This window comes from Dryobates pubescens, chromosome 36 (genome assembly GCF_014839835.1).
Source record: "Dryobates pubescens isolate bDryPub1 chromosome 36, bDryPub1.pri, whole genome shotgun sequence".
Classification (NCBI taxonomy): domain Eukaryota; kingdom Metazoa; phylum Chordata; class Aves; order Piciformes; family Picidae; genus Dryobates; species Dryobates pubescens.
In genome coordinates, this window is record NC_071647.1 from 6,425,592 (window position 1) to 6,437,167 (window position 11,576).

The 11,576-nt window shown below is 60.8% G+C and overlaps 1 protein-coding gene across 1 annotated transcript in view; it reads left to right on the top strand.

Annotated features, from left to right (window-relative positions):
- The window catches only part of MAP3K14 (mitogen-activated protein kinase kinase kinase 14), a 55,915-nt gene extending 49,153 nt beyond the window's left edge, over positions 1 to 6,762 (top strand). Inside the window, exons 15-16 of the mRNA XM_054176929.1 lie at positions 2,511 to 2,611; positions 5,590 to 6,762. Of these exons, the coding sequence (XP_054032904.1) occupies positions 2,511 to 2,611; positions 5,590 to 5,754 (266 nt within the window). The 3' untranslated portion in view covers positions 5,755 to 6,762. The remainder of the gene's footprint in view (positions 1 to 2,510; positions 2,612 to 5,589) is intronic.
- The last annotated feature ends 4,814 nt before the right edge of the window (positions 6,763 to 11,576 follow it).

Genomic DNA, 11,576 nt, shown 5'->3' on the forward strand with positions numbered 1-11,576 from the left:
CCTGGCTGCCCCCCCTCAGGTGGCCTTTGCTCACTGCTCACAGGGACTGCAGTCTGGAGTCTTGTCCCCTTCAGTTGCTGTGTCAGCCCAGACCCCAAAGCACGTGAGGTGTGGAGACTCAGGGAGCTGTTGGGGTTGGAAAAGACCTCCCAGGATCACGGAGTCCAAACGGCGCTGCCATGGGAGCCCTGAGCCAGGGCAGCCCTGAGCCAGGGCAGCCCTGAGCCAGGGCACCCCTGAGCCAGGGCAGCCCTGAGCCATGGCAGCCCTGAGCCATGGCAGCCCTGAGCCAGGGCACCCCTGAGCCAGGGCACCCCTGAGACATGGCAGCACTGAGCCATGGCAGCACTGAGCCAGGGCAGCCCTGAGCCAGGGCACCGCTGAGCCAGGGCAGCCCTGAGCCAGGGCACCCCTGAGCCAGGGCACCCCTGAGCCAGGGCACCCCTGAGACATGGCAGCACTGAGCCATGGCAGCACTGAGCCAGGGCAGCCCTGAGCCATGGAACCCTGAGCCATGGCAGCCCTGAGCCAGGGCAGCCCTGAGCCAGGGCAGCCCTGAGCCATGGAACCCTGAGCCATGGCACCACTGAGCCAGGGCAGCCCTGAGCCATGGGAGCCCTGAGCCAGGGCACCCCTGAGCCAGGGCACCCCTGAGCCAGGGCACCCCTGAGCCATGGAACCCTGAGCCACGACACCGCTGAGCCAGGGCACCCCTGAGCCAGGGCACCCCTGAGCCAGGGCACCCCTGAGCCAGGGCACCGCTGAGCCAGGGCAGCCCTGAGCCAGGGCACCCCTGAGCCAGGGCACCGCTGAGCCAGGGCAGCCCTGAGCCAGGGCACCCCTGAGCCAGGGCACCGCTGAGCCAGGGCACCCCTGAGCCAGGGCACCGCTGAGCCAGGGCACCCCTGAGCCAGGGCACCGCTGAGCCAGGGCACCCCTGAGCCAGGACACCCCTGAGCCAGGGCAGCCCTGAGCCAGGACACCCCTGAGCCAGGGCAGCCCTGAGCCAGGGCACCGCTGAGCCAGGGCAGCCCTGAGCCAGGGCAGCCCTGAGCCATGGAACCCTGAGCCAGGGCACCGCTGAGCCAGGGCAGCCCTGAGCCAGGGCACCCCTGAGCCATGGCACCCCTGAGCCAGGGCACCACTGAGCCAGGGCACCCCTGAGCCAGGGCAGCACTGAGCCAGGGCACCCCTGAGCCATGGCAGCACTAAGCCAGGGCACCCCTGAGCCAGGGCACCCCTGAGCCAGGGCACCCCTGAGCCATGGCAGCACTGAGCCAGGGCACCCCTGAGCCATGGCAGCACTGAGCCATGGCAGCACTGAGCCAGGGCACCCCTGAGCCATGGCAGCACTGAGCCGTGGGAGCCCTGAGCCAGGGCACCCCTGAGCCATGGCAGCACTGAGCCAGGGCACCCCTGAGCCATGGCAGCACTGAGCCAGGGCAGCACTGAGCCAGGGCACCGCTGAGCCCTTTTGGGTTGAAATTGTTCCTCATGCCCAACCTAAACCTCCCCTGGTGCAGCCTGAGGCCATTTCCTCTGGTCCTGACACTTGGTACTAGGGAACAGAAGCCAAGCCCCACCTCCCCTGGCACCGTTTCAGGCCATTTCCTCTCCTTCTGTCACCTGAGCCTAGGGGGAAGAGCTCAGCCCTCACCTCACTCCCCCCTCCTCCCAGGGAGCTGCAGAGAGCAATGATGTCTGCTCTCAGCCACACCAAACCCCCCCAGCTCCCTCAGCTGCTCCTCCCCAGCCCTGCTCCCCAGACCCTTCCCCAGCTCTGTTGCCCTTCCCTGGCCCTGCTCCAGCCTCTCAATGTCCTGCTTGCAGGGCGAGGCCCAAACCTGAACCCAGGATTTGAGGTGCAGCCTCCCCAGTGCCCAGCCCAGGGGCACAATCCCTGCCCTGCTCCTGCTGCCCACAGCATTGCTGCCCCAGCCCAGGCTGCTGGAGGCCTCCTTGGCCCCCTGGGCACTGCTGCCTCAGCTCCAGCTGCTGGCACCCAGCACCCCCAGGGCCTTTTCTGCTGGGCAGTTTGCAGCCACTCTGCCCCCAGCCTGGAGCCTCTCTGGGGCTGTTGTGACCCAGCTGCAGCACCCAGCCCTTGGCCTTGTTGAACCTCAGACAAGTCTGCTCCAGGCACAGGTGGGTGGAAGATGCTCAGGCCTGAGGAGCCTGGTGAAAGGCAGAGCAGCTCCTGTCTGGCTCAGCCATGTGTGAGGACTGAGGCTTTCTAACCAGGGATGTCTGCAGAGTCGTTCTGAGGGCACACTCTGCAAGCCAGTCCCTCTCTCCAGCTGCCTTGCTGCTAAATCCAGCTCAGCTCTGTGAGTCACTGTTGTCTTCTGCAAGCCTCCAAGCTCAGCAGAGGCCCTACCTAAATTCAACTGCTTAAGGGCACCACCAGGTCCTTCAGCTGCCTGTGCCTTGCAGCCAGGTTTTCTCTGCTGGGCTGGGCAGTCAGCAGGCTGCCCCCAGCTGCAGGTAACAACTCCCCTTGCACATTGCAGGAGTCAAAATCCAGATCCAGCTGCTAAGTGGAGAGAATTTGCACATCAGGGATTTCCACAGGACAAAGGTGGGAGACATTGCCACTGGGATCAGCAGCCAGGTGAGACACCAAGCTGGGAGCTAAGTGCAGCTTTCTGCCTGAGGGGCAATTTCTTCTCCAGTGCCTTAAAACCAGAGACCCAGAGGTCCATTCAGGGGCCCTGAGGGACACATTTCTTCAGCATGAGGGTGGTGAGGCTCTGGAACAGGTTGCCCAGAATGGTTGTGGATGCCCTGAACCTGACATAAACCTCTTGACAGTGAGGGTGGGGAGACTCTGGCACAGGCTGCCCAGGGAGGTTGTGGGTATACCTCCCTGGAGGTATTCAATGCCAGGCTGGATGAGGCCTTGAGCAAGCTGGGCTGCTGGGAGGTGTCCCAGCCCATGGCAGAGGGGTTGGAACTGGATGAGCTTCCAACCCAAACCACTCTGTGATTCTGTGAAGAGTGGCCACAAAGCTCTGTTACTCCTGAAGCAACATCTTCAGCTGCAGGGCATCCAGGGAGTGCGAGGAGGTGAGGTCTTTCCATCCTGCTCCTGCTGCAACCCTGCTCCTCTTAACAGCATCCTGCAGCAGCTCCCAGGCTTTAATGTCCCTTCCAACCCAAACCCATTCTGTCTTTAGAATCATAGAATCAATAAGGTTGGGAAAGAGCTCAGAGCTCATCAAGTCCAAGCTGTCACCCAACACCTCCTGACTAAACCATGGCTCCAAGTGCCACATCCAAGCCCCTCTGGAACACCTCCAGGGATGGGGACTCCACCACCTCCCTGGGCAGCACATCCCAGTGGCCAATCTCTCTTGCTGGGAAGAACTTTCTCTTCACCTCCAGCCTAAACCTCCCCTGGCACAGCTTGAGACTGTGTCCTCTTGTTCTGCTGCTGCTTGCCTGGCAGAAGAGCCCAACCCCCAGCTGGCTCCAACCTCCCTGCAGGGAGTTGCAGAGAGCAAGAAGGTCTCCCCTGAGCCTCCTCTTCTGCAGGCTAAGCAACCCCAGCTCCCTCAGCCTCTCCTCCCAGGGCTGTGCCCCAGACCCCTCCCCAGCTTTCTTGCCCTTCTCTGGACACCTTCCAGCAGCTCAACCTCTTTCCTAACCTGAGGAGCCCAGAGCTGGACACAGGACTCCAGGTGTGGCCTCAGCAGTGCTGAGCACAGGGCACAAGGACTTCCCTGCTCCTGCTGGCCACACTCTTCCTGCTGCAGGCCAGGATGCCCTTGGCCTTCTTGGCCCCCTGAGCAACATAACTGCAGTGCAGCCAGGATGTGATAGCAGGAGATGTTTCCTGAATCACAAACCACTGCTGGTTGTCCCAGGGGCCATTGGGATCTCCAGCCAGAGGGATGGCTCTGCACTTTCTGGTAGAGTCACAGGCACAGAACCATTTAGACTGGAAAAGACCTTCCAGATCCTCCAGTCCAACATTAACCCAGCACTGCCAGCTCACCACCAAACCATGGCCCTCAGCACCACATTTCTCTGTGCTGCAGCTCAAACCTCCTCAAACCTGGAGAACAGAAGGCTCCTGAGAGACCTTAGAGCAATCTTCCAGTACCTGAAGGGCTCCAGGAGAGCTGGGAAGGAACTTCTGACAAGGGCTGGGAGTGCCAGGTTGAGGAACAATGGCTTTGAGCTGGGAGAGGGGAGACTGAGAGTGGAGAGGAGGAAGAAATTCTTTAGAGTGAGGCTGGGGAGACTCTGGCACAGGCTGCCCAGGGAGGCTGTGGATGCCCTTCCCTGGAGGTGTTGGTGGATGAGGCCCTGAACAAGCTGTGCTGGTGGGAGGTGTCCCTGCCCATGGCAGGGGGGGTGGAACTGGATGAGCTTTAAGGTCCCTTCCAGCCCAACCCATTCTGTGGTTCTCTGACCTCCCCACTCCTTCCCCTCTCCCTAAAGGAGAGTCACTCCCTGGCTGTCCCCAGGAGCAGCAGTGCCAGCTAAGGAAGCAGGCCAGGGCTGGCTGTGATGCATCCCTCTTGTTAGGCTGGAGGAGCTGTTGGCAGGCTCCAGTGAACCTCACTGTGGGGCTCCTTGGCAGCTCCTGGAAGAATCTCCTGCCTGTGTGTGGGGCTGTGACTCAGCTGAGTGGGAAATGTGGGGATTGATCATCTCTAACCAGAGAGCCTGGGGAGATCCAGGAAACACTTAGCAGTGCTGCTCCTCCTTGGCAAGCTTTGCTTCTTGGGCAGCACAAAGCAAAACAGCAGCAGCCTGAGAGGAGCTCAGAGTGCCCCAGCACAACACCTCAGGAACCACCAAGCAGTGAGCAGAAGCTGGAGAGGGGCAACTGAGCAGCAAGGTGAATGCTCCCAAGGCCAGTGGGGGAGAAGCTTGCTGAGGAGAGAGCTGTGGGAGGAAGGCTCTGTTCCAGCCAAAAGCAGGGCAGGAGGTCAGGATGTTCCTGCCAAGCACAAGCCTCTCTCCAGGAGCTTTCCATTGAATCCCAGACTGGTTTGGGTGGGAAGGGACCTTTGGAGCCCAGCCAGACCAACCCCCTGCAGCCAGCAGGGCCAGCCCCAGCCACAGCAGGCTGCTCACAGCCCCAACCAACCTCCCCTGCACTGCTGCCAGCCATGGGGCAGCTCCCAGCTCTCTGGGCAGCCTGGGCCAGGCTCTCCCCACCCTCAGTGCCAAACCTTTCTCCTTCTCTCCACTCTCAAGCTCCCTCTTGCCCTTTCCAACCATCCCCCCTTGTCCTGTCCCATCAGGCCCTGCTCAAAGCTCTGTCCCCAGCTCTCTGCTGGGCCCTTGAAGCACTGCAAGGCCACCAGAAGGTCTCCCTGGAGCCTTCTCTCCTGCAGGCTGCCCAAGGCCAACTCTCTCAGCCTGGCTCCCAGCAGAGGGCTTCCAGCCCTCTCTGGGCCCTGTTGATCTCAACCTTTCCTTGCCTCTCCTCACTGCACCCTGGAGCCCCAGGAGCACTTGCACTGCGCAGGTGTCTGGAGCAAGCCCGAACTGCTGGCTGCCTTTGACAGGGGGCTGGGATGTTGTGACAGAGACTTGAAACTGCTGCTCAGATCTATCTGTTCTGCTTCCCAGATCCCAGTCCCTGCTTTCAGCCTGGTCACTAAAGAAGGGCAGCCAGTTCACTATGACATGGAGGTGCCAGACTCCGGGATCGAGCTGCAGTGCACCCTGGCCCCCGACTGCAGCGTCAGCTGGAGCTGGCGAGTCAAGCACGGCCAGCTGGAGAACAGGCCATGAAGCCAGCCCTGCCTTGGAGGGTTTGACCTTGGCAGAAGAAGGAATTGCAGAAGCTTCCAAGCACCCCTGCCCTGGAGCACCAGGAGCAGCTGCTGGTGTGTTGTGCTGCAGTAGGATAGCGGTCAGCAGCTCGCTGCTCTCGGGCCTCACTTCTGTCGTCTGCTCTGATCCTGGCTCCAAGACACCTCCTGAGCTTAGATGTTCCCCAGGAGAGTGGGAATGACTTGTTTGGGTGTGAGTGTTAGGCTGAGCTTGAGACTGGTGGGTGGAAATTCCTGCTTTGCAGAGGAATCTGATTGTGCTTCCCAGGAGAAGAGGGGGATGGGGAGAGAGCTGCTGCTCCTCAGGCGCTGAGGCGAAGCCTGGGGGCTTGCCCGAGGGAGGAGGTTCAGGGCATCTTCGGGGTGCTGGCTGTGGGTGGCTGTGCTGAGGGGAGCTGGCTGGCTTCCTTCTAGCTGCAGGAGAAGCTTCACGTTTCTGGAGGCTCTGGGTAGCATCATCTCTACCTCAAGCCTTTTGCAGGGGGGGAAATCAACAGCAGTGAGTGGCTGGGTTCCTGGTTTCACCTCCCACCCTTCCCCGCAGAGACTTCCTCCTTCAGTCAGAAGAGAACTTTGTTCCCAGAAAGAGCTCTGCCTGCAGCTCTCATCTGCAGCCCTCCTCCCGACTCAGGGGCTGCTGCTCACTCTCTGCTGTTGCTGCTGACATTGGCTGGCAGGAGGGGCAGGAGAGGGGTTGGTGGGCAGGTGGAGGGCTTGCATTCCTCCATCCTCCCTGCACCACTGGCCTGGGATGTGGGGAGGTGAACTGCCCCGTGCTGGCAGCTCCCCTTGGAGGGGCAGGGGGCAGCAGCTCTGTCAGCTTGGACAAGGTCTGAGTGTGGAGCTGGCTGGTGGAGGCCAGGAGCCCAGCTGTGTGTGGTGTGTGAGCCCAGCCCACCGAGGGCCTGGCCCCAGGCTTCCTGCTGCTCCCCTGGCAGCACAATGTGCTGAGGGGCTGTGGTGAGCAGCTGGGCCCAGAGCACCCTCAGCCCTGAGCTGCTTTGTACTCATTTGTGAGGCTTTTGGAGTATGCTGAAACTGCAGGGGTCAGGTCCAGCTTGGGGGGGGGGGGGGGGCAGCCCTGCTGCACCCCAGAACAAGAGCAGGGGGAGGTGGGAGCTGTGGGGCTGCTTGTTCAGGACTGGAGGTCCCTGCACCCCTGGGCATGGCTGTCCCTTGATGCTGTGCAGTGGCTCTGCCAGAGCCCTGCAGTGACCTCTGAGCAGGGACTGCCCACCCCCAGCCTGAACAGAGGAACAGCTCCCAAGCAAGTGAAATGGGGGCTCCAGGCTGCTTCTGGGGGACACAGGAGGGCAGGAATGTTGGCAGCTCTCTCAGGTGAGGTTCAGGTTCCTCTCTGGTCCTGCTCTCTGAGGGCCGAAGCTCCTCGAGCAGCTGCTGCTGCTGCCCTTTGGTCTCCCAGCTGGTTTTGCTGCACCAGGCAGGGCTGAAGTGGGGAGGGAAGCAGAGGGTGGGACTCTTGCAGGAGACCTGGAAGCTGCCAGCACTGTGGGTGTCGTTTTTATAGCACTTTTTGTTCTGAAGCACTTAAAACCTTGTCCCAGAGGGGCACCGAATGCTGCCTGGGCCACCCCCGGGGAGCTGTGGGTAAGCAGTGGGCACAGCAGGCACAGCTCCTCCCCCAGGAAGGGCTGGGGGGGGCATGGGCAGCTTGCCTCCGTTTCTTTTAGTTCAGATGCCTTAAACTACTACAAATTGTAAGCTCTGGAGCAGGCAGGACCCAAAACAGCCTCTCCACAGGGTGCCCAGGAGCTCCTCAGCAGCCCTTCAGAGCAACCTCCCCCTGCCTCACACCCTTCCCCAGGCTTCCTCTGGGGGAGGAGGAGGAGGTGGCAAACCAGGTGCTTGCATCTAGGAAGAGGCTGTTGGTGATGTGCCACATAGCTCTTGGTGCCACATGGCTCCTGGGGAGGAGTCAGTGCCAGAGCCTGGTCTGCTCCCTCCCCCGAGGCTGCACCCTGTGGCTTTGGCTGTCTGCAGCAGGGTGGCCCAGGGGAGCTTTGGCCCTCGGTGCTGTGCTGAGCAGCAAGGGTGGGAGGCAGCAGCCCCCTGCTGCCAGGGCTTCTGAGCTTCATCTGTAGCATTAACCTTAATCTCAGGCCACCTGCAGGATTGGGGGAAGGCACTTAACCCTTGTGAAGCCAGAATGTCTTTGGTGGGGAGATGGAGGTGGCCTCTCACACCAGCAGTAGCACCAGCACCTCCCTCCTGCTCATTTTGTCCTTCGGTCCTGTTCTGCTGCCACCTCCAGTGAGAAATGGAGGCAGCAGATGTCCACCTCCCACTCTCCTAGGTGACAGCTGGGCCCTGGGGTCAGCAGCCCCCACTGGCTGGGGGAGATGCTGCTGCTCATCCCACGGACCAGGGGTGCCTTCCTCCCACCCTGAGATCTGCTTCCTCCTCCCAGGAGGATCTCCAGGCCTTCCATGGCTTTGCTGCCTACCACCTTGAGTTCTCCTCAGCTCTCTCCTGCTGCCAGGAGTTTGCTCTGCTTTGGGCTGAGCATTTTGGCTGTGACAAGCACCAAGAGTCCAACTTGCAGCTCCAGGCTGGCTGTGCAGCACTGAGAGCAGGCAGGGGCAGAATTTGGCCAGAGCTGTGTCTGATCACCTAGGTGGTCTTTGGTTCTCAGAGCTGAGACTAAGGTTGGGCTTGGAGCCCCACAGGGAGGGCAGGGAAGACAAACAGCAGCCAGAGTCATAACCACCAATGGCTCTTCTCAGGTAGCTCCTTCCCAAAGGCCTGGGAGGATCCCTGTTGGCAAAGCAATGTGAGGCTGAGGGTGCAGTCCTGGGGTGGGTGAAGGTGCTGGGCTGAGCTCCTGTGGATCCAGTGGCACTTTATAAAGCTGTGAGTTGTTGAAATTAAGGCTTTGGACCTGCATTTTCCCAGGGGAAAGAGAGAAATAAAGCTGGGGGGGGGAAAAACCCACACACACCAAGAGAAAACCCACACCACAAAGCTGCTTTTGTTCTCCTTGCTGGGGGCTTGAAGGTGTCCTGGAGGGGCAGGGAGGGAGGCCTGGCCTGGGTGAGCTCTGCTGGGGGGGTGGTGCATTGCTGGCTGTGAGGACAGAGCTGAGCTCAGTGCTCAGCATCCCTGGCAGCAGGCAGATTGTCACAGAGTCATGGAATCAGCCAGGCTGGGAAAGACCTCAGGGATCCTCAAGCCCAACCTAATACCCAACACCTCCTGACCACTAAACCCTGGCTCCAAGTGCCACATCCAAGCCCCTCTGGAACACCTCCAGGGATGGGGACTCCACCACCTCCCTGGGCAGCACATCCCAGTGGCCAATTCCTCTTTCTGTGAGGAACTTTCCCCTCACCTCCAGCCTAAACCTCCCCTGGCACAGCTTGAGACTGTGTCCTCTTGTTCTGCTGCTGCTTGCCTGGGAGAAGAGCCCAACCCCCACCTGGCTCCAACCTCCCTTCAGGAAGCTGTAGAGAGCAAGAAGGTCTCCCCTGAGCCTCCTCTTCTCCAGGCTAAGCAACCCCAGCTCCTTTTCCTCCTCCTCCTCTCACACTGCAGAGGGAGTTGCTGTACTGGGAGCTGCTGAATCTTGCCCTCAGCAGTGGGCAAAGTAGGTCTGGGATGGAGGCAGCCAGCAGGACAGGCAGAGAGAGCTCTGCAGCCTCACCCACGCCTGTCAGCAGGTCCTGCTGCTGCCTGCTGGGGCAGGAGCTGTTTGGCTCCACTTGGCTGATGTGTTGCTGCTCCAGCAGCACCAGAGACCAGGGGCATGCTGGTGGCTTTGGGGTCACAGCATCACAGGATGGGAGGGGTTGGAAGGGACCTCTGAAGATCATCCAGTCCAACCCCCTGCCAGAGCAGGAGCAGAGAATCCAGGGCAGGTCACACAGGAACACATCCAGCCAGGGCTGGGAAGGCTCCAGAGAGGGAGACTTGGGGTCATGTCCCCCCCAAGCTGAGGTGGGGAGGCTGGGGAGCAGCGGCCTGTGCTGTGAACAGAGACCAAGGCAGATGTCCACCAGCACAGGTGGGTGTTTGGTCACTGGCCCTGCCTGTGAAGATCAGCTTAGGGAGGCACTGGGCCACCAAGAGGCGGTCTGTGAGGACTCAGGACCTGAGCTCTGGACCTTGTGCTGGATTGAGCCTCTCCCTGAGCCTCCATGCTGTGGGTGGCAGAAGCTGTGGCCTCCTCACCCAGGGAGCCCAGCAGAGACAGACACCTGGGGCCTGGTAGCCTCTTTAGGGACACTTGTGTGGTAAGAGGTGGCAGTGCCCCTTGGAAGGGGCTGGCTTTTCCCTCTGCCTTTCCCTCCTGCTGCCCTGTGGCCCTCTCATTCCTCATTTTCAGCCATTAGATCATCCCTGCCTGCAGGCTGCCAGTCCTGGACTGAGCTGAGCAGAGCCTTGCAGTCATGGGCAAGGCAGAAACATCTTCCACATAACAGTGCTCAAAGGAGCTTGGTCATCACTCCTGTTCCTTACAGAGGTCACAGAGCAGAGCAACAGGCAGCAGCCCCTGCACAGGAGCAGAATCAGTTTGGTTGGAAGAGACTTTTAAGATCATCAGGTCCAGCTGTGAACCTCTGCCAGGGTACCACCAACCCATGGCCCTCAGCACCACATCTCCACAGCTTTGAAACCCCTCCAGGCATGGGGACTCCACCACTGCCCTGGGCAGCCTGGGCCAGGCCTTGACAACTCTGGGGGAAGAAATTGTTCCTCATGGCCAACCTGAACCTCTCATGGTGCAGCCTGAAGCCATTTCCTCTTGCCCTGTCACTTGTTCCTTGGGAGAAGATCCCAACCCCCACCTGGCTCCAGCCTCCTTTCAGGGAGCTGCAGAGAGCAAGGAGGTCTCCCTCAGCCTCCTCTTCTCCAGGCTCAACACCCCCAGTTCCTTCAGCTGCTCCTCCCCAGCCCTGTTCTCCAGACCCTTCATCAGCTTCTGGACCTGCTCCAGTCCCTCATTGTCCCTCCTGGGACATTGGGAGGGACCCAAAAGTGACCCCAGGCTTGGAGATGTGGCTTCTCCAGTGCATGCCTCCCTCCACCCTCTGCAGCCCCCAGCCAAGCTTCTCCCCTGCTCACAGCCACACTTTGTCCTCAGAGTGGGTTTATTACCAGGTCTGCTTTGGACTTTCCAGGCTCTCCATATATAAAAATAATGTCTAGAAATCAGCAGGTGAGGATTTACAGCTCTGGCCTGAAGGCATTGATAAGTTACACAGCCAGGGGGGTGTCTGTATCCCCCCCCACCCCCCAGATCCCCTTGGAGCGTGGGGGTGCCCCAGAGCCGGGCGGCGTTTAGGCAGCGTTAATTACAGCGGAGCAGAGGCTGCTCAGGCGCTCAGCAAGGACCTGCCCTGGTCCAAAAGCTGGGGCTGGCGAGGGGGTGGGTGGCACCTGGTGCCCTCAAACAGGTAGGTGGCACCTGGTGTGCTCCAGAAGGTAGGTGGCACCTGGTGTCCTCGCAGCGGGGCGAGCGGGGGCCGAAGCGAAAGCGCAAAGAGGTTAACTGCGGCGGAGCAGAGCACAGATTCACGGCTGGGCGGCAGGGCAGGGCAGGACCCAGCCCAGCGCCTCTGCAGCTCCCTAGGCTGGGTCCTGAGGGGCTTCAGCAGTGGCCCTGCAGCAATTGGAATTCGGGGGGTGGGTTTGAGGGGCTGGAGCTGCCCAGCACCTGCTGCAGGTCACATCCTAAACCCGCTGCTTAAAGCTCCCCGAGGTCGCCGTTGGCCCCAAGTGGCTCCAGCCCCTGGGATGCAAGAGGCAGCGTTGGGAACCACC